This window comes from Populus alba, chromosome 15, assembly GCF_005239225.2.
Source record: "Populus alba chromosome 15, ASM523922v2, whole genome shotgun sequence".
NCBI classification, from domain to species: Eukaryota; Viridiplantae; Streptophyta; class Magnoliopsida; order Malpighiales; family Salicaceae; genus Populus; species Populus alba.
In genome coordinates this window covers 14,720,946-14,740,031 of record NC_133298.1, presented here as the reverse complement: position 1 = coordinate 14,740,031, position 19,086 = coordinate 14,720,946, and the positions used below count along the sequence as shown (strand labels likewise).

The 19,086-nt window shown below is 31.5% G+C and overlaps 2 protein-coding genes across 3 annotated transcripts; both read left to right on the top strand.

The window, feature by feature from the left end:
• Positions 1-2,714: 2,714 nt before the first annotated feature.
• On the top strand, positions 2,715-6,282 carry LOC118057470 (uncharacterized). Of its 2 annotated transcripts, XM_035070054.2 has the most exons (5): positions 2,715-2,995; positions 3,546-3,653; positions 4,261-4,394; positions 4,724-5,179; positions 5,550-6,282. In XM_035070054.2, the coding sequence occupies exons 2-5, from the start codon at positions 3,627-3,629 to the stop codon at positions 5,962-5,964; spliced, it is 1,032 nt and encodes a 343-aa protein (XP_034925945.1). In that variant the 5' UTR covers positions 2,715-2,995; positions 3,546-3,626; the 3' UTR covers positions 5,965-6,282. The 2 variants fall into 2 exon arrangements, with proteins under 2 accessions (XP_034925945.1, XP_034925947.1); XM_035070056.2 differs by lacking the exon at positions 3,546-3,653.
• Positions 6,283-14,119: 7,837 nt separating this feature from the next.
• On the top strand, positions 14,120-15,981 carry LOC118057471 (small ribosomal subunit protein eS4z). The gene is made up of 5 exons (XM_035070057.2): positions 14,120-14,197; positions 14,294-14,371; positions 14,466-14,646; positions 15,094-15,191; positions 15,346-15,981. The coding sequence occupies exons 1-5, from the start codon at positions 14,195-14,197 to the stop codon at positions 15,775-15,777; spliced, it is 792 nt and encodes a 263-aa protein (XP_034925948.1). The 5' UTR covers positions 14,120-14,194; the 3' UTR covers positions 15,778-15,981.
• Positions 15,982-19,086: the final 3,105 nt, after the last annotated feature.

The following is a 19,086-nucleotide window of genomic DNA, read 5'->3' as shown; positions in this document are numbered from 1 at the left end:
TCACAAACAATTTAAGAAACCTATTAAAAAAAACATTTAAAACCCAGATTTATTTTCTTAATGAATACGAGCAAGTAAGCAATGAAAAAATACTTGGGTTTTTTCATCTCTAATCACACAAAACTAAGAAAGTAGAGAGAAGGGGGGGGGGTGTGTGGGAAATATGAGCAAACAAGTGGAAGGAGAGAGTTGGCTGTGGGAGAAAATAAAAGTAGAAAAATAGAGTTTCAGTAAAAAAATAAATCTTTTATACCTAGGTTTGAAGTGGAGTTGAAACTTGGAACTGAATCGTTTGGTCCGGTTCGATTCAATCGGTTTTAGACTTTTGAAATCAAAACTGAACCGAGCTGGATTTTTTTTTGGTTTTCTAATCAGTTAACTTAATTTTTTTTCGGTTAAGTTTTTTCGATTTAATCGGTTTTTCAGTTTTTTTTATCACCCCTAGTTCATTGTTGTGTTTTTGCTAGCAATAACCATAGAATTTCTTGTTCATGGAGTTTGGAATGTTTTGACTACTTATGAAAAAACCAAATTATGTTTTGTACTGCTTTGTATTTTAAGTGAAACAAACGCAACAAAAGTATTTGGTAACAAACCAAATTATGTTTTGTACTGCGGGACTCATTAAAAAATTGGGTTTGAAACGTAGTTTTTGTGCATATGTTTTTACATGCCTTTTTAACCGAGTTTCGTAAAATCCTATTTGTTTTTGCGTTTTAAAAATGTTTTTGAAAAAATTTAAATTTATTTTTATTTTTTTTCTTTGCCTCAAATTGACATATTTTTTGTGTTTTTAGATCATTTTGATGCGCTGATATCAAAAATAATTTTTTTAAAATAAAAAATATTATTTTAATATATTTACTAATAAAAAACACTTTGAAAAATAACCACAATTATACTTTTACCAAACATTTTATACATGTTTTTTGCTACATATAAACTTCAATCATAATTTTTAACAAACACATATTTAAATCCAACTAATCAAAGCTATCTGCACTTTTTTTAAACTTATATTTTTTAAAGCATAACCACAAAAACTATCTAAAAAACAAACACATTCTAAGTCTTTCATGTTACCTGGTCAAGTATGCATACAATTGCTGCAAACTCTTAATCTATCGAACCAGATGCTCCTTATTCCTTTTTTGTTCGGATTGGTAATCAAGATGTGTGTGTGGCCATATGCATTTCACATAATGTTGACACCTACTTCCATGATACATTGCAAAATTAAGTCTGGATTCTATTTTTACATTAATAAAAATAAATAAATGTTTTTTTTAACAAAAATATATGATTTTTGAATTAAAGTTAAAATAAAATAAATTCAATTTCTAGTATTGCAAACAAAAAAAATTATAATAATTTATCAATTAAATAACAACTAAGCTAGTAATTCAACTGACAATAGTAAGTGGTAAAAAATTAATTAGAGAGCATTCCTAATTCGAATTCTACTGCTTATATAATCTGCATGTAAATATGTGATTATTGAGAATCTCGAGTTCATATGCTCTTCCTTATTATTTGACTCTTGAAAATAGCCACTCACTCGTAAATCAAATTTAAGATTATATATACAGAAAAAGCTACTAATTAAATTTAAATTTAATGTGGAATTAATTTGATTCCAGACAGTTAGTTAATAAGAAACGAGATTGAATTAGACAAGTGGGAGCTTATTAATTTGGACGAGTAACTATCTTGTTTATTCTCTTTATTGTTCCGAGCCACGATTGTATTTTGCAGACCAATTGTTTGACACTATTCTAGCTTTTGTGATTGCGGATTAGAAAAAGTAATTTTAAAAAAAAAAACCACTTGGTTGCAGGTTTTTAAAAATAAATTTTTAAAAATGTGTTTAATTAAAATTATTATGACATAAATTTTTACATGTAAATAAATAAAAAAATATATTATTTTAGCATTTAAAAAATCAATATTTGAAAGGAAATTATAAATACAATGTAAAAAGTAGAAGCTATTTGCCTAATTAAACAATATTTTCTCTATAATTGAGCAAAAAAATAAAAATAAAAAATCATCACAATACAAAACAATTTATTAGTATCCTCCGATCATAATATAAAAGCATTCGGTGAACATAATATAAAGACAATGAATGATATCCTAATCCAATCTTTTGTAAATAAAAAAAATGTTTATTTCTTTATTGATTATAGAAATAGTTACTTGTTAGTTTTATAAATAAAATAATTAATTTATGCTAGAAACAATTCATTTTATAGTATTTAATTTAATTCTATTATTTTTATAAATAAAAAATATTAAATATCTCTATGTTTATCGAATTGTTTATGTTATCTCATAAGTTTCCTGAGAATCAACTATATCCAAGGTCATGAATAATAACAAATAATTTGTAATTTTCAAAATTTAATTATTAATATATTTTAGTTTCATAAATAGTGGTTTTTCTATTATGATGAATTTTGAAAATATTTTTATTGAAACATATTTATCAATAATTATTTTATTTATTTTCCCAAAACATAAATTATTAATTAATTAATTAATTTAATCTGTATCATAAATAAAATACAAGAAAAGAAATCCAAAAGGAACGAAGGGAAAATGCGGGCGGGTTACCTGAGCAGGCCTAAGTGGGCCGTTCGATAAAGGCCCATCCAGTAGTTTTTCTATCACTTAATATTAATTTTATTTCAGTTCTTGTATTCCCATTTAAGGGAAAAGGAAAATAAAGAACCATAGCCAAAAACCTCCTCTCTCACTTTTTTATGGTGCGGTGCAAAATTGATTATCCACGACCACTGTTAGTCTGTTAATAATAATATAAAAAAGAAGCCCCCTTTATAAAAATTCACCAACAAGAGAAGAGATACCTCTCTTTCTCTCTATCCATCCATAGGAATTCAATCAGATAACAAAAGGGTTTCTCTTTTTCAATCAAATAATCACATAAAGGTTGTCTTTCTGTAGAGCTATTCTCATGAATTCATGTGGACAGGTTAGTGTGTTACTATCAAATTTCTATCTTTTTCTTCACTTGTTAGCTTCAATCTGTTCTACCTTGCTATGGTTAGGGTTTTTGCTTTGTGGGTTCTTTGTTATTTGGTTGCCATGAAAATTTCAGGGAAAAGCTTGAACCTTCTGCATTTGCCTAGTTTTTATGTGAATGTTAGAGATGATGTGGCTATGTTTACCTTATTTGTCTGTTTGGTTGCTGCTCAGAAATTTGAAGGTATAAAAAGGAGAGGAATTTGAAGTTTTTGGGTTCTTGGCTAAAATAATAAAGCGAGGTTAATTCAGATAATTTGAAGGCATAATTCAACTTGTTCTTTTTGTTTATTGAAACTAATGACGATAGAACTGTTGGTGATTCAGTGCAAAAGAAAAAACAAACAAACAAACAAAAAAACTTTGTTATTTTCTTTTTCCTACGGTTTCTTGCAATTGAATGGATCATGAGTGTTTTTGATGCCTCATCCTAGTGATGCCACTAATAAAAAATGATATTTTTTTCAGCTTCGCTGATATCTTTCTGGTTATTTTTTTAGCTTTGAATTGAATAAGGCATTGTTGCTTTATATTGAATAAGGCGCTGTTGAGTTAATGAGTGGGTGCTTGAAGTGGAGAAAATGGCATTGGTGACCCATCAGATGCAGGTATTTATAAAATAATTCTGTGTAGAGCTTGTGCTCTAAGAGTGTTAAGTCAACCAGGCCTTAATCCATAGCAATCAAATTATCATGTCATTTTATCAATTCTGCTTGTACGGACTTTTGTGTATATTAAAGGGTCTAAGGGGGCTTTATCAGTTGTCGTTTATTTTTCTTTTAAACTTGAGGGTTAGAGTGTTGATACATGTCCCTGTTGGGTTTATGGAAGTTCAATCAGTCATTTGTGTGGTACACACGCTGTGTTAATAGAAGATATACTTAAATTGATGATGTAGTGGATGAATTACTCTGCCAAAATGTTCTAGGTAGCTGAGATGATTTATTCTACTATTTTAATTGGTTTTCCTTCCATGTTTTTGAGACGTGAAATTTATTGAAATTGATAGTATCTTGTGCTTGTATCACAGCAGTTGTACTTGCCTTGTTGAAAGTGTTTGGGTACATGTGAAAAAAGCTAAACATATATGCTCACCCATGCTATGCTAGTTCAAGTTCGTAACATCATATTTTCACATTGTTTTGCAATCTCCATTGTTTAGCACTCCTATATACTGTAATTATAACATCATATTGCTTTGTCTGCTGCACATAGGGTTCTTATGCATCATTTCCTTCGAGGCCTTTATCTTGGAGCAAAGGGGTGAAGTTGAAGCAACGTGTAACAGAACTTCAGATGGTAGGGAGAACAGATATGTGTTTTTCAGTAAAACACAGTCTTCGTTTAAGGTAAAATTTTCCTATATAATTGAATTCAAGATCAGGTGCTTGTCTTTGCAAATCCAAATTGCTTAATATTGGATTTTTCAGTCAGTTTTATTTGTTTTACTTTGTTCTGAGAAGGATGGTACAAAACTTCCTGGCTCTGGCTGATTACTTGTTGATGTGCAATTCAAGAATATTTCTTGGTTAATGATAATTTGGAATTTTATTTGTCTTATGCTTGTCTATCAGTAGACTATGTGATTGGCACAAACTTGTCCTTTGAAATCACTTTTGTATTTTGTTTATATCTAATGAATTTCAAGCATATAGATTGAGCTGCATTGTTTCCACAGTGCAGGGGCTTTCTCACATGGACCTAAAGTAAAGCTCTTGAGAGTTTCAGCTTTTAAAGGCAGTGCACAAAATGATGAATCAGGAGGCAGAGCTAATGGATCCAAAGTTTCAAAAAAATCTGTTAAACTTTCTTATGTGCCAAAAGAAAGTGGGGAGACCATGATGGACTCTTCAAAGGTGCATAGTATTCCAGTTTCCTATACTTCTGAAGCAAATGAAAGAATTGCAGGATCCCCTGCTATTAATAAATTATTCAAGAAATGGCTCAGCATGTTGCGCACACAATCTCCAAGTCAAGTTGCGGATGAGATTCTGGAAGAAGGACCTCCTCCAAGGGAAGAATTGCAACAAGCTCAAAATACCACCCAAAATAAGGAGAGAGTTGATATTGTAAAGTCAGTTTGGTATCACTTCCTGAGTCTGGATGCAACAATAAAGATACCCATACTGACATTGTAAGTATTATTGCTTCTTCCACACGGCTATTGAAAAATTAATTTTAGTCATTACTTGTTCTGATTTTAAATATGGCTACAAACATAGCTCAAAGATTAAGGATTCACCATTTAGCTGACTCAACTGCTGTGAAGCAGTGAGGTTTTGTTGAATTATTTGTCTGGCATGACCAGAGTATTCAATTATCTTTATCAACTGAGCTCCTTTTGCTACACTGCTATATGATAATCTACTAACAATACAAGAATTCTTCCAATGCTTGATTTCTAAACGAATACATTATGTATACAGTTCTGGGTTTAGTTTTTAATATTTGTTATTTTCTTGAGAATTTTCTGGCAGCTTCTAACTGCATTGCTTCGTTTTCAGCATTCCTTTGTTCCTGGCTGTCAATGTGATGTATGGAGCTGGAGTGTCAAAGGAATTGACTCCATTGTGGATTTTGGGTCCCCTTATTGTTGCTTTCTACATCAAGTTACTCCAGGGTTTGTGGGCACTCTATGTTTTCAGCTTTAGGCAGACAATTAAAGTTATCAAAAATGTACCTACCTACTATCTCGTGGCCTCCGGCTATATCAGACAAGGGAAGCTCAAAGAAGACATACAAGCTCGTGTGTTGCAACCTCTGCAAAGCTTTAAGAACTTGGACCGCAAAGAGTATTCAAGAAAAAAGGTGATGGAATTGCAAGAGTGGTTGATGGAGAAGTACCTAGATTATGTGGAATCTATATGGCCCTACTATTGTAGGGCAATCAGGTTTCTAAAGAGGGCTAATCTGATTTAGATTTGGTGATGTTAAAATTTTAGGCAAAGGGCAAAGTGTCGAGGTTGGAGTTTCTTTGGGAAATGTTTCTAGAGTTTGAGATTTTTGAAAAAGTGCTGGCCAATCCCATTTTAGCTGGTCTTCTAGTATCATCAGGCAGGTCAAGGATCATAACAGAAGCTGATTTTTCCGATTCATGTAATTTTACAGGGCATTCTTGCACGAGATTCCCGTCATCTTGTTCCTTTTTGTATTATGTTCTTTGAGGTTCCATAGTAGCATGAAAGTTTTTCAACTCTATTATTCGGTTATTAATGAGAATTTGTATGTTTTCAACAATATCTTTTTTTTTTTTTAAAAAAAAAAAAAGGAAATAGAAATGGTAGTATGGGATAATTTTCCTTGGTTGTCTGCTGGTTTAAACTACACTAGTTCTGATGCCAGCGCTTTGCTGCAGCTATGGATTTTGAGTTGTCAATGACGTTCCTATGAGCTTATTAGGGATAATCTCATAACATTCAAAGCTAACTTGGTTGAAGTCTAATATGAGTAAAAACAAGTCTCTTATAAGGAAATTTTGAGCGATGTTTTCTTGGGTGTGGAAAAAAAAAAAAAAAAACTAGCAAGATTGAGGTAAACCTTTGAACTTTTAAACTTTCTCGTGATCATTTATATAGGCTTAGCATCAAAGAGTTCTCACAACATGACCACCAAGTCAATTTGATAGGACAAAGACAATTCAAATAAAAATACTGGATGACATTAAAAAAAAAAATATGATTTATTTAACTATTTTAACTTCTCCAAGTCAACCTAGATTTAACACAAAAAATACAACTTGGGTTATAGGTATAATCACAATACACTCATCCTGTTGATCAACTCATTTTTATTCCTAGTCCTTATTCTCTCCTCAGTTAAACTATCTTTGGGCTTGGATCAAATGGAAGAATTTTTTGGATAATTAAGGATTAAATTAAAAGAAAATAACTTGAACACACGGAGATGAGATTCATGACTCAATTGACATGTACTTATAAAAATCAAGGAACAAAGTAAAAAAAAAATAAAAAAAATAGTTGGCGTGTGTTAAACACGCGCCGGGCGTGTGGGAGGCCCACTTTCTTATGACATCCTCTGATATTCAAAAATGGTCTATTTAGTATCTCTGAAAACATATTGCTCATCCATTCTAAGCAGCACATGTCAAATGGTTTACCCTTTGGCATCGCCTGACAATCAATTTTTTTTCTGTCATTCCCTTGAATTTTACAATCATTTTCTTAAGAGCTTATTTTTTTTAATGATTAATTACAGTCCCTTGATTTTTTATGTCTTAATATAAACAGGAAACCCAAACAATCGTTTGTAAAATCAAGCGTGAGAAACATTGCAAAATATCTTTATTTACCCATAAAGCCGACATTGAGCTCTTAGAAACAAAACATAATAAATCAACAAAAAGGGAAGGTAAATTCCTTGTAGCCTCACTCATATTTTTCTATTCAATGTTACAACAAAATAACCTTTTTGCCTTTCCTAAAAAAATATTTGTCTTTGAATTAAAGTCGTTTTTTTTCCTTTTACATGGAAAATTAGTCATTATATGTTTTTTGAGGGTATTATTGTCTTTCTTAATATTTTAATAGAAGGTGTGATGAAAAAAAATCACTAAAGCCATAAAAACCAACACTGTTAGACATGGGTATTTTGGCTTTTTTAATATATAGTAAAATTATGCATGTGCCTTCTTGTCCAAAAAAATAAAAGCATGACATTACGGGTAATAAGGTCTTTTTACCTCATGGTTTTTTTTTTTATGTAATTATTAGTTTGAAAAAGGGTAATTTTGTTAATATTAAATTTATATTATTTTATTAAAAAAAAATTGGCGTGTTGTGCAAGTGCCAACGTGGGAGGCTCCATCCACTTTAGACGATATGTGCGGTGACTCCCAATGAAATAAAATATGCTACCGCTGTCTCATTTGATTTTTTATTGTGTGCTCTTTCTTTTTAAGTGGTGAGTGTAAGAATATAGTGGCTGATTTATCATTGTTCGGTCTTTTTTTTACCTTTAATTTCTCTCTCATACCTCATAAAATAAGCTTTGAAAACAAGAAGAGTTGTCATCATAAGAAGATAATGAAAGCTATTTGAAGTGATGATTTGGATTCAAGCTCAAGTTATGAAAAAAAACGTGCAGCAAACATGTGCTTTATGGCATTCAAAAGAGAAAATGAGAAATCATGGGAGTATGTGGAATAGTGTTTGGATAGTGTTTGCTCAAAACATATGACCGAAAATGACTCCCTATTCTTAAGCATTACCAAAATTAAATGAAGGAAAGGTCACTTTTAGAGACAACTCAAAAGGAAAATAATTGGCGTTAACAATATTGAAGGTAATTTTTTTTTTCTATTGAAAAAGTTTTTCTTGTTAATAGCTTAACATATTTTTAATCATACATATTATTTCTAGTAAGCCTACCTCCATCTTCTTCATCAAATGAATATTCATAGTCATATTAATCATAGAGACTTGCACAAATTGATTGAGGGACAGGTGCCACGAGTGTCATCCTCGATGTGTGCCTTTCTTCTTTCTTAGTTCATATTTAAACGCAACCCTAGTGCCTTAAACCAAAATGTAAGGTAATCAAATCTAATGTTGATGTTGCCAAACCTAATTTATACTTTCTCTTCTAAAGTTGATATCATTATTGAATGATGATCTAGCTGATCTCAAATAACTTGCATCCCCTTATAACCATCACGTAGATGGTAGTCATCAATTATTCCACAATTTCTTTTCACTGTTCGTCCATCAATTCAGATATTAATTTGCTCTGATACCTCTTGATGTAATATATAACGAAGATAAAATTAAGAATTATGAAATCTTAGAATCACAAATCTAGCTATAGAGAATCTAGGAAAATTGATTGGTATTTTTATTAAATTTAAATAATATTGTAAAAATAAACTAGATATTCTTTATTTATTAGTTCTAATTTTTTATAGAAATGTTTTTTAAACTAAAATTTTAGAATTTCTAAATAGTAAAATATTAAATAAATTAAAAATTTTTAAACTAAGGAAAATTAAAAAAAAAAAAAACAGGAACTTAGATTTCATATCATATGCTTTTAGATTTCTCCACGGAATTCTTTTTAGGTATGGTCTTGTCGATCTCCCTGTTTATCTTGTCACATATAATTGTTTTTCTTTGCAAAGAGCCAAGGACCATCTTAGAGATTTCTGTTGACATTTATTTTAGACAGCTGTAAAGCAGAAGTGATAGTTGATGACTTGATGTTAACAACTTGGAAGACGAGATTCTATGTATATATTAATTAATGGAGGATGGTGGTAGAGGATTCTATCAGAGTTCTAGGATGTGATGTCTCTGATGTAACTTAAATTACAATTACTGTTTCAAGAAATAAGAAATGGTATTTTTAAGGGTTTATTTAGCCGAGATGGAGGCTGAAGACAGAGTGAATGTACCTCTGTGATGATCGTACAGGTGAATTTCTGAAAAAAATGGAAGGACAGCAAGTCTGAATGGATGAAGAACGTTGATGCAAGGTTTAAGAACTGATGTAAGTCACCAATCCCCCAAAAATGCAGACGGAAAAAAAAAAAAAAACAGGAAAAATGTTGTGGCTCTAAAGATAATGGATCTAAAATAGAGGAATAAATAGCTCGCATTTCTGAATATTCGGCTGTGAACGTGTTAGAATGATTAGTAGCTTGTACATCAAACCTCTATGTTTCATTGCCATTTCTTTAAGTTTTTGCTTTGTGCTTCTGGTATAATTGGAAGATGTATATGCTTCTTCTTTGAACATCCCTTTACTATCTATCTGCAAATTTCCTTCTATTGTTCTTCATGGAAGCTCCTTTTCTGCTGTGGTGTTGCGGCTTTTCTTCTGCTAATAGACCATTAAGGAGGCAACCAGCATCTGCTGTAACTGATGACAGAACCTTCACTTGTTTGCCAGGACTGCGGTCTCCACAGGAGAGAAGGTGTTGCTAAAAAGCTTTTCTGCAATTTACAGTTCTTTCACAGTTTCTGATGTTACCGATCAGGATTTTCCTTCAAGATTTTGCATATTGTAGAATGTGTTTCAAAAGTCATTTTGGCTAATTTATACACATGAACTCATCTTCTTAGCGTCCAAAGGTTGTCTTTATATATTGGTGTCCCCTTTGTGCGCTTCTCATTAAAGCACTTTTTAACTAAAAAAAATGTAACCATGTGTGGAGCTTCCATCCCAGTGTTTTCTGTGCTTTAGAAACAATAATTACTCCTAAATTTGATTTTACTATATTTTTTCTTTGACAGAATCCATGATGCAGTCATGTCGTTACCCTTGAGTCTAACTAGTCGGATCCATTTATCAATCACCTGCATCTTGGCTTTAGAATGACGAACAGAGGGGGACATGATGGGCAAGATAACAGATCTCCTGTTGTGTAGTTTTACATCTAGATATCACCAGTTTGCTGGGGCTATGAAGAAGAGTTCGCTACCAAAACAAGCACGGGGAAGATAATACCAAATAAGAGGCCATCTTGTCTGTCAATCAGTGTAAAGATCTGCCATTAAAGTGGGGATTAGCATAATGAAGCCTTTTGCTCCCTGCATAACATATTTAGTTGAAGCCACCTGGTAATTACTCTGCTTCCATGTGTCATTTAAATTTGTTTTATCTGAGGTAGAAAAACACAGATTTATGGCCATGTTTAGAGTATTTGCTATGATAATACTAAATATTCAGATTTAAAACAACTTGTTATCAAACCAAAACCATGGAAAACCAGAGTGTTATCAGAACAAGGGAGATTAATAAAGATAATTTGGTTAATATATAAATGTATGCTAATCTAAAAGGTTGATGTATACCTTGCAATACACAACCTCTTAGAACAGCGAAAACCACACCATAAATGGTGGTGCTTTCTTTTCCACTGTGCGCAAAAGATGGCCGCCTTGCTCACCATGAGGAACATGCGGATGGAAGTATTTTGCACATATAACTGAGATTCATCGTTAACACAAGAATGATCATGTGCACTCAATGCAGAAAAAGAGAAAATCATGTTAATAAATATACCTATTCAATTAACTTATAGCTCATCTAACTAAGAGATTTAGGATTTAAGCCTCTCGCTGTGTAGCTAGTTAAGAACAAAACCGATCATCACACACACAGAGAGAGGAGGAGAAGACTTCCTACTAAAGAAACAAGATGGTAAAGACCAGGAAGGAAGGAAATCCAAAGCAGTCATAACAGGATGAGAAGAGAGACGGCTAGGAGGATGGAGAAGAGAGGCTATTCAGAAGAAGGCCTTAGCGAGGTTTTATACAGAGGCTCTGAGCTCTTCTAGGGCAAACCCTGGTGCAAGGTTTTCGGGCAACGGGCAGATTAAAACCTAGCAGGTACGTGTTGGGGCAGGGCGGTTGCTCTTGCGTTAAAAAAGTATTAATTTCATGCAAGTTGTCGTTGTGGTTATCTCCTGCTGTGCAACTTGCAAGCGACAAGTGGGGGAGTCGCTGGACTTGCAGAAGGATAGCATGCGTGCATGACGGAGAGCTGGACATCAAAGAGAAAATAGATCTCAAGGATTTGACGTCGTTTTATTGCTTTCGAACATGAATTTTAGGATCAATATTTTGAGAATCTCATTATATTCTTTTTTAAAAAAACATACACTGGATATATATATATATATATATATATATATCATTTGAAAAGATATTTAATCTTAATTAATAAACAGGTTAATTCATATATATTATTATCGTCGAGAAAACAAAGAGAAATTAAATTAAAATCTCTAGTTGTATGCGTAAATGCCTACCATGGATTGCTCTCCTAACATGCTTCATGATGTTGGTTTGGATTTTCAATCGTTAAAATCTTTATTTTCAAAATTAACTGGTGGTTAGATTTTTTTTCTTTGAAAAATATAATTCGTAAGTTATTGATTTTAGGATTAATAAGTTTAGATTTTGTTAAATTGATGAATCATATTACTATTAATTCGAGTAAAGATAAATTGGATAAATGTAGTGTTTCTGATAGTAATAGTAATAATTTTTTAAAGTATTTTTACTTGAAAATAAATGAAAATAAATTAAAATTATATTTTTTAATGTTTAAAATTTATTTTTCACAACACAATATTAATACAATTTAAAAATATTTTAAAAAATTAAAATTTCATGAAACTGCAGTTACACCGTTGCTCCTCGCCCAGAAAAGATAAAAATTAAATAATTAATAAGATGTATCAAAGATAATTAGCTACCTTCTTATCATTTGCTACTTTCTTATAATTTGTTGGCTTTCCTTTATCTGTTTGCATTATTTCTTATCAGCTTGTGATTATTCAAATATATTTAAACGTTGTTTGTTGTAACTGTAACTCATAAATTATAGGATTTAGTTGTAACCTTTCTAGTTTGTAGGTTTTTCAAATTTTTTTTTTTTTGTGTTTTTATTAATGAGAAGTTAAGCTTTTGCAATATTTTAATGAGAAGATTAAACAAGGTGAATAATAAGATTCGTAAATTCACAACACATTGATATGGATGCTGATAAATATGTGATGAAAAATAAAAATAAAAACATTAAATTATAACACATGCTCTCTCCGCTAAAAATCTCATATTCTCCCATTATCTTCCCTCGACCTCATTCAGCCGACATCCCACACAATTTTCCAGAAAACTTTAAAACTTCTCCCCTTCTCTATATATATATATATATATATGCTTGATAAATCATTATATATATATATATGTTCATATGAACACCACATATGTTCATAATCCAATCAGGAATGAAACCTTAAAATATTTGTAAGATAGAAATCTTAGATTATTAATTACTAATTAATAATATTGTTGTTGTTGCTGTTACAAAAGCTAGGATAAAAACTTAAACAATAGCTAAATCCTATTAAAAATCCTTGAATGCCTTTCTCAAGGTGTAATGAGAACGTACGATAATGGCTAGCTTCCATAGAGATCATGAATCAAACAATACTTGAGGTATCTAACTCGACCTCAAGGCATCTACAAACCCTTGAGATCACCAAACTCAAGAACACGACGAACCATCCATAACCCAGCAACCATAATGGACATCTATCATATTGTAGCACCTTATTTTTTAAATTTCATGGATGTTTGTTTAGGGATTAAAATGCATGTTTTTCTTAAGGATGCAGACGTTACACAAGAAATTAAAATAAAAAAGATGAGATTCAAGATTTAGATTTTAAAACGTTACACAAGAAATTAAAATAAAAAAGATAAGATTCAAGATAAAGATTTTAAAATATAGCAAATGCAATTAAAAATCCAATTATAAAATTAAAAACAAGTTTATTTTGATAAAAGGATCGACAAAAAAAAAATTATAAAAACATAAAAAACTAAAGTTTAAATAAAAAGTAATTGGATGATAATTTTAATTTTGAATGGTCAGCATGAATATCAAGAAAAGAAGACAAAAAAAAAAACTATCAATTATACACCATCTCCTAAATTACTACATGCACAACCTCACATGAAAAAAGGCGCCAGATGCTTCCAATATGGTCATGGAAGCTAATGTTTGGCTACAAAACATGCCTCACTTTGTCAATTTTTTTTAAAATTATATTTAATATTTATTAAAATACTAAATTGTTCCTCAGTCTAATCTATTATATGTATAAAAAAAAAACATGGATGAAAACATAAAAATATCTTTGAATGCAAGTTTTTTTTTTTTTTTTTAAGGATAATATAGTCATCATATCCTGCTTTGAAAGAAACATATTTGTTTAAAATCAATTTGATAATAATAAACGAATCCGATTAAAAAACAATATTACCTCCCATCACAAATTCAATGATTTTGCTCAAGAAGAGTACTTATACTTACTGATGACTTCTATTTTATTTTTTATTTTAATTTAATTTTAATATGGCAATTAAGGAGAAATGTTCTCGGATTGCTGTTTTGGGATTTAAGGAATTTCTGTTTTGTTGTTTTGACACTTGCCAAAGGAAAATAGTCGGGCTCAAACAAGAGTCCAAGGAATAATGGGCCCAATAACAGTTATAATCTGACCCGGATAAACATGGGATCCAATAAGAACCCCATTGATAGAATTTATAGGGTTTTTGCGTCACTTTAAACCAGTCCAGACCAGAGTGTTGGAAGCCGCGGCAAAGCTCAGCGAGGCAAAATGGTTAGCTTTAACACTACTAGAACTTGTTTGTGTTTTACAATGTCTTGGTCTATGTGTTTTTGGTATGATTATGCTTCGTTTTGTGACGCATGACAGGCTAGAGGATTGAAGAAGCACTTGAAGAGGCTCAATGCCCCTAAACATTGGATGCTTGACAAACTTGGTGGTGCATTTGTATGTTACCAAAATCTTTAATCTTTAACTCTGCCCTGCCCTCTTCCTTGGTGGTGTATTTGTGTGTGACTCGATGATTTCTTGTTTTTTGCAGGCACCCAAGCCATCTTCTGGACCCCATAAGTCCAGAGAATGCTTGCCTCTCATTCTTATTCTGCGAAACAGGCTAAAGTATGCTCTCACATACCGTGAAGTAATTGCTATTTTGATGCAGAGACATGTCTTTGTTGATGGCAAGGTCAGGACCGATAAAACTTACCCATCTGGTTTCATGGGTATGTGCGAATATTCTCTCTTCACTCCTGCAACTTTTATGATTTTTTATGTGGATCTTCTAAATGGGATTTGGAGTTTGTGTTTTCAATGACGTGGTGCTAGTTCTAGATGGGTAGCAAGAAGTTTTTATCACAATTAGAGATATGGATGAACTTGCTGTTATTCTGATTCTTTATCTGTTGGTTGGCATGATATGATTAATAAATTGTGGCCTGAGAATGCAATACAGAAAATGCTTGTTGGCAAGTGAACATTAGATAGGTTATAAGAGCCTTTGCCCGCCATCTTTCCGTTATACTTGTTTGGAAGTGGTCACTATGTGTGATGAGATTTTAAGAGTCCCTTTCTCCCCTTTTTTGTTTATAAGATCCTTTCTTTTTTTTTTTCTCCCTCGAATTTTGCAATCTTCATATGGGCTGTTCATTTAGTTTCGATCTCTGTTATAGATGTTGTATCAATCCCAAAGACAAACGAGAGCTTCCGACTCCTCTATGACACCAAAGGCCGCTTCCGTCTCCACTCCCTCAGAGAAGATGAGGCCAAGGTTTGTGATACTATTGGCTCTGTGGTTTTGTTGCTGCAATTCTGATAATATTTGTTTTTTGATGGGTAGATGTGTTGTATTTAGTTTCATGTCTGAGAATGGTATCATGGTAGGTTCTGAATTCGTTGTTTTTTTTTTTTTAATGCTTTTGCAGTTTAAGCTTTGCAAAGTTCGGTCTGTTCAGTTTGGGCAGAAAGGCATCCCTTACCTGAACACCTATGATGGGCGCACTATCCGCTACCCAGACCCACTCATCAAGGCCAATGACACCATCAAGCTGGACCTAGAGAATTACAAGATAGTAGACTTCATCAAGTTTGACGTGGGAAATGTTGTAATGGTCACTGGAGGAAGGAACAGAGGCCGAGTTGGAGTAATCAAGAACAGGGAGAAGCATAAGGGAAGCTTTGAGACAATTCATGTTCAAGATGCCACTGGCCATGAGTTCGCCACCCGCCTGGGCAATGTGTTCACCATTGGAAAGGGCACCAAACCATGGGTTTCTCTTCCCAAGGGCAAGGGTATCAAGTTGTCTATCATTGAGGAGGCTAAAAAGAGGCTTGCAGCATCCCAAAATGCTGCATGAAGTTCATGGTTTTTACTTGGATTATGCTCCCGGGGTTAGTTATGTTATTGTATTGTTTGCACAATTTAGTGCAAAATTTTGAAGCATATTTATTTTTAACATTCTTTTTAAACTCTTGGGATGTATGTGACAGATTAGGCATGAGGTTTTCTGTACCATTAAAAATATTCATTCCGAGGAATCTTACTCTGCCTGTTTGTGCAATGATTTTTCCCTTTTCCCTTTCCTTTAATTTTGTCATGCTTCGCGAACTAAAACCAAGGATTTTTCCCGGAGGTTTTCCCCCGGGTGGTGTTTGGAATTTACTAGCCATTAAGAAATGTTTTCAAAACTACAAGTGATCGGCTGGCAACCATAGCAATGCTTTGTTCCTTCCACATTGCTGATTTGTGGTCTTAAGTTTTTACCCACGTTCGTTGTGGTCGGCTGTGTATTTGCCACCTGATGAGTCTATAGGTTTTGAATTGTTGATTCTGATCAATCTTCGGTAATGAGAGCAAGAGAAACAAGCCCCGAAACTATGTTTTTGTTCCATCACATAAGAAAATTCACAAGAAAACAAGCTCGGGCAGAAGTAGGTAAAATGGCAGCTAAGGCAGTTTCAGGGGCTACAGCACCACACTGCCGAGAAGAAGAAGAAATCGAGGCAAAGAGAACCCGTTGATAACACATAGACCAATCACTCTCTTTTCCAACTTGGCTGAACTATACTGGTTCAAATCTATAGAAAGAACAATCAGGCTTCTGGGTGGCTTGATTCAAAAGAACCATCACCGGGCTAACACCATAGCAAATGCTAGAACTGGCTTGGGGCCTGGCCAATGACCAATAACAAAATAGCTTTCTTATGTATAATAAGTTCTGATATTTATATTTGTGAGTCGACAATATTTATGCAGAAAAGGGAGAGGCATGTTAGCAAGTTGAAGTCCGCAAGAGCAGATGTTAAAGCACCCATCTTAGGAGGTTCGATGCATTTCTTTGTTGGCCAATTTTCGAAGAGCAGCGAACCAACTGCTGGTTTACTTGCACCACTAGGGGTCTTGGCATGGAGACACATGTTGATGTAAAGACAGAGCTCAAGTCAGAAGCATGCTAGAGAGTTGAAGGAATGATTGAGAGTGGGATTGAAATTGTTTTTTAAAGTTTTTTTTTTTTTAAAAAAAAAAAATATTTTTGACATTAATATATTTAAATAATCTAAAAATACTAAAAATATATTAAGAAATATATAAAAATATACTAAAAAAATTTATAATTATTATTTTTTAAATCTTTGTAAGATTTAAAAACAAACAAGATTTGAATGGTGATGTAAAGCAACGTGGCATGGAGATAAATGGTTTTGAAAAAAGAGCTAAGTTCACACAAGCTTCTTAGAGTGGCAGTCACAAGGGAAGCGTCCCTCACATTTTATTGAGAGCAAAGCAGCTACAAGCTTTTTACTCCATTAATAATGACTTTTGTACATCTTACACTGACAATTTTTATTTTATTATTTTTTTATATTTTAAATTATTTTAATATGCTAATATAAAATATATTTTTTAAAAAATATATTATTTTGATGTATTTATATATATAAAAAAAACACTTTAAAAAACAATTGCTACCATACTCCCAAACACCCACTAAGTAGTTTGCCTGTATTTTACTAAGGTTTTAAGCTATTTTAAAAAAAAAAAACATAATAAGACTATATTTAAACATTGTAAATGTATTTTTAAAAAGAAAAAAATATTAATGACTATATTATAGAAAACAAACTGAAAAAAATAATGGCAATCATTTTCCAATAATTAATGAAGGATAAAATCAGAAAAAAAATCAATGAACCAAAAAAACCAAAATACTAGTGATGAAATTGAAAAAAATCATGATTATAAATCCAATGATAAAGTTAAAAAAAAATTAAAATTTGATAAAAGGATTAAGAATAAAAATTAAAAATTAAAATATTGAGGGTCTAAGTCAAAATTTTGAACTAAAGGAAAAAATTGATTAATTCCTAAGTCAACAAATTCACAAAATAATCCAAAATAAAAATAAAAATCAAGTGAGTGAAGATTAATTTTTTAAAAAAATAAATAAAAAAAAATTAAAATCAAAATACACCATTTAATACTTAAAATGCTTGATCAGATGGGTTGATCCTAAGAGATCCTCGTTTAACTTCTTCTACAGTCATTTTAATTTTTTTTATTTTCTAAAAAATATTACATGATAATTTGACATGGATAATAATGTCCGATATATCTCTAAAAATAATATCATGAACATTTTACAATACGTTGTCAATACATTATTTACATGTCAATCAGTTTATGTATAGCAAATATCCATGTACAATGTTATAGCTCATTTTAACCCCCTGATTATTGAATTTTCAGAATTTAATTATTTTATTATGATAGTAATATAAATAATAATAAAAAAGGGAGTTTGGAGAGTGAAATAAGAAGAAAGAGAGAACAATGGACTAAAAAGAGTGGGACTAAAAAAGTATACGGGAGATTATGTAATATATATATATATATATATATATATATATAGAAAATTAAATAAAGAGGAAAAATTATAGGGAAAATATCCTACATATTAAGAAAATAAAATTTAATTAATTAAAATTCCATTTAAAGCCATGTTTGTTTCCCGGAAACTAGTTTTTGGAAAACCATTTTTCAATCTTTCCCGTGTTTGTTTGCCTTTAGAAAAGTTGGTCAACGGAAAATACTTTCCGATCAATGGAAAAAAACTTTCCGGTCAATGAAAAAACACTTTAGTCAAAAAAAAATTTGACTTGGTTTTCAGGAAAGTGTTTTCCTTTAGCTCTGTTTGTTTTTCGGAAAGTGATTTCCGAGAATTCACTTTCCAAACTTTTTTGTGTTTGTTTGCCATTAGAAAAGTTGGTCAACGGAAAACACTTTCTAGTAAAAAAAAAATTTGGCTTGGTTTTCAAGAAAGTGTTTTCCTGAAAAATTTGGGCGAAAAACACTTTTCGGAAGTTGTGAAAAATTTAGAAATGTCATTATTTACTAATTATATCAAATTTGATCCTCAAACTTTTAATTGCTATATATATTTTGTTTTGAAAATTTATTTTTCAATTTCATCTCTTAAAATTTTATTTTTATATTAACTTTGGTTCTTATTTTTATAATTGTTATTTGCTTTTTTCTTATTATTTTTTATATTGAAATTTTTTATCTATCAAATTTGATCTTCATTCTTTTGATTGTTACTTATTTTATTTGAAAATAATTTATGAAATGTTGATTATTATTATTTTAATTTCTTCATTTTTTATTT

Coding starts and splice junctions, on each gene's coding strand:
- LOC118057471 (XM_035070057.2), top strand. Junction 14,647..15,093: donor TTACCCATCTGGTTTCATGG/GTATGTGCGAAT, acceptor TCTCTGTTATAG/ATGTTGTATCAATCCCAAAG. Junction 15,192..15,345: donor TCAGAGAAGATGAGGCCAAG/GTTTGTGATACT, acceptor ATGCTTTTGCAG/TTTAAGCTTTGCAAAGTTCG.
- LOC118057470 (XM_035070054.2), top strand. CDS start 3,627: ATGGCATTGGTGACCCATCAGATGCAG. Junction 3,654..4,260: donor TGGTGACCCATCAGATGCAG/GTATTTATAAAA, acceptor TGCTGCACATAG/GGTTCTTATGCATCATTTCC. Junction 5,180..5,549: donor AAGATACCCATACTGACATT/GTAAGTATTATT, acceptor CTTCGTTTTCAG/CATTCCTTTGTTCCTGGCTG.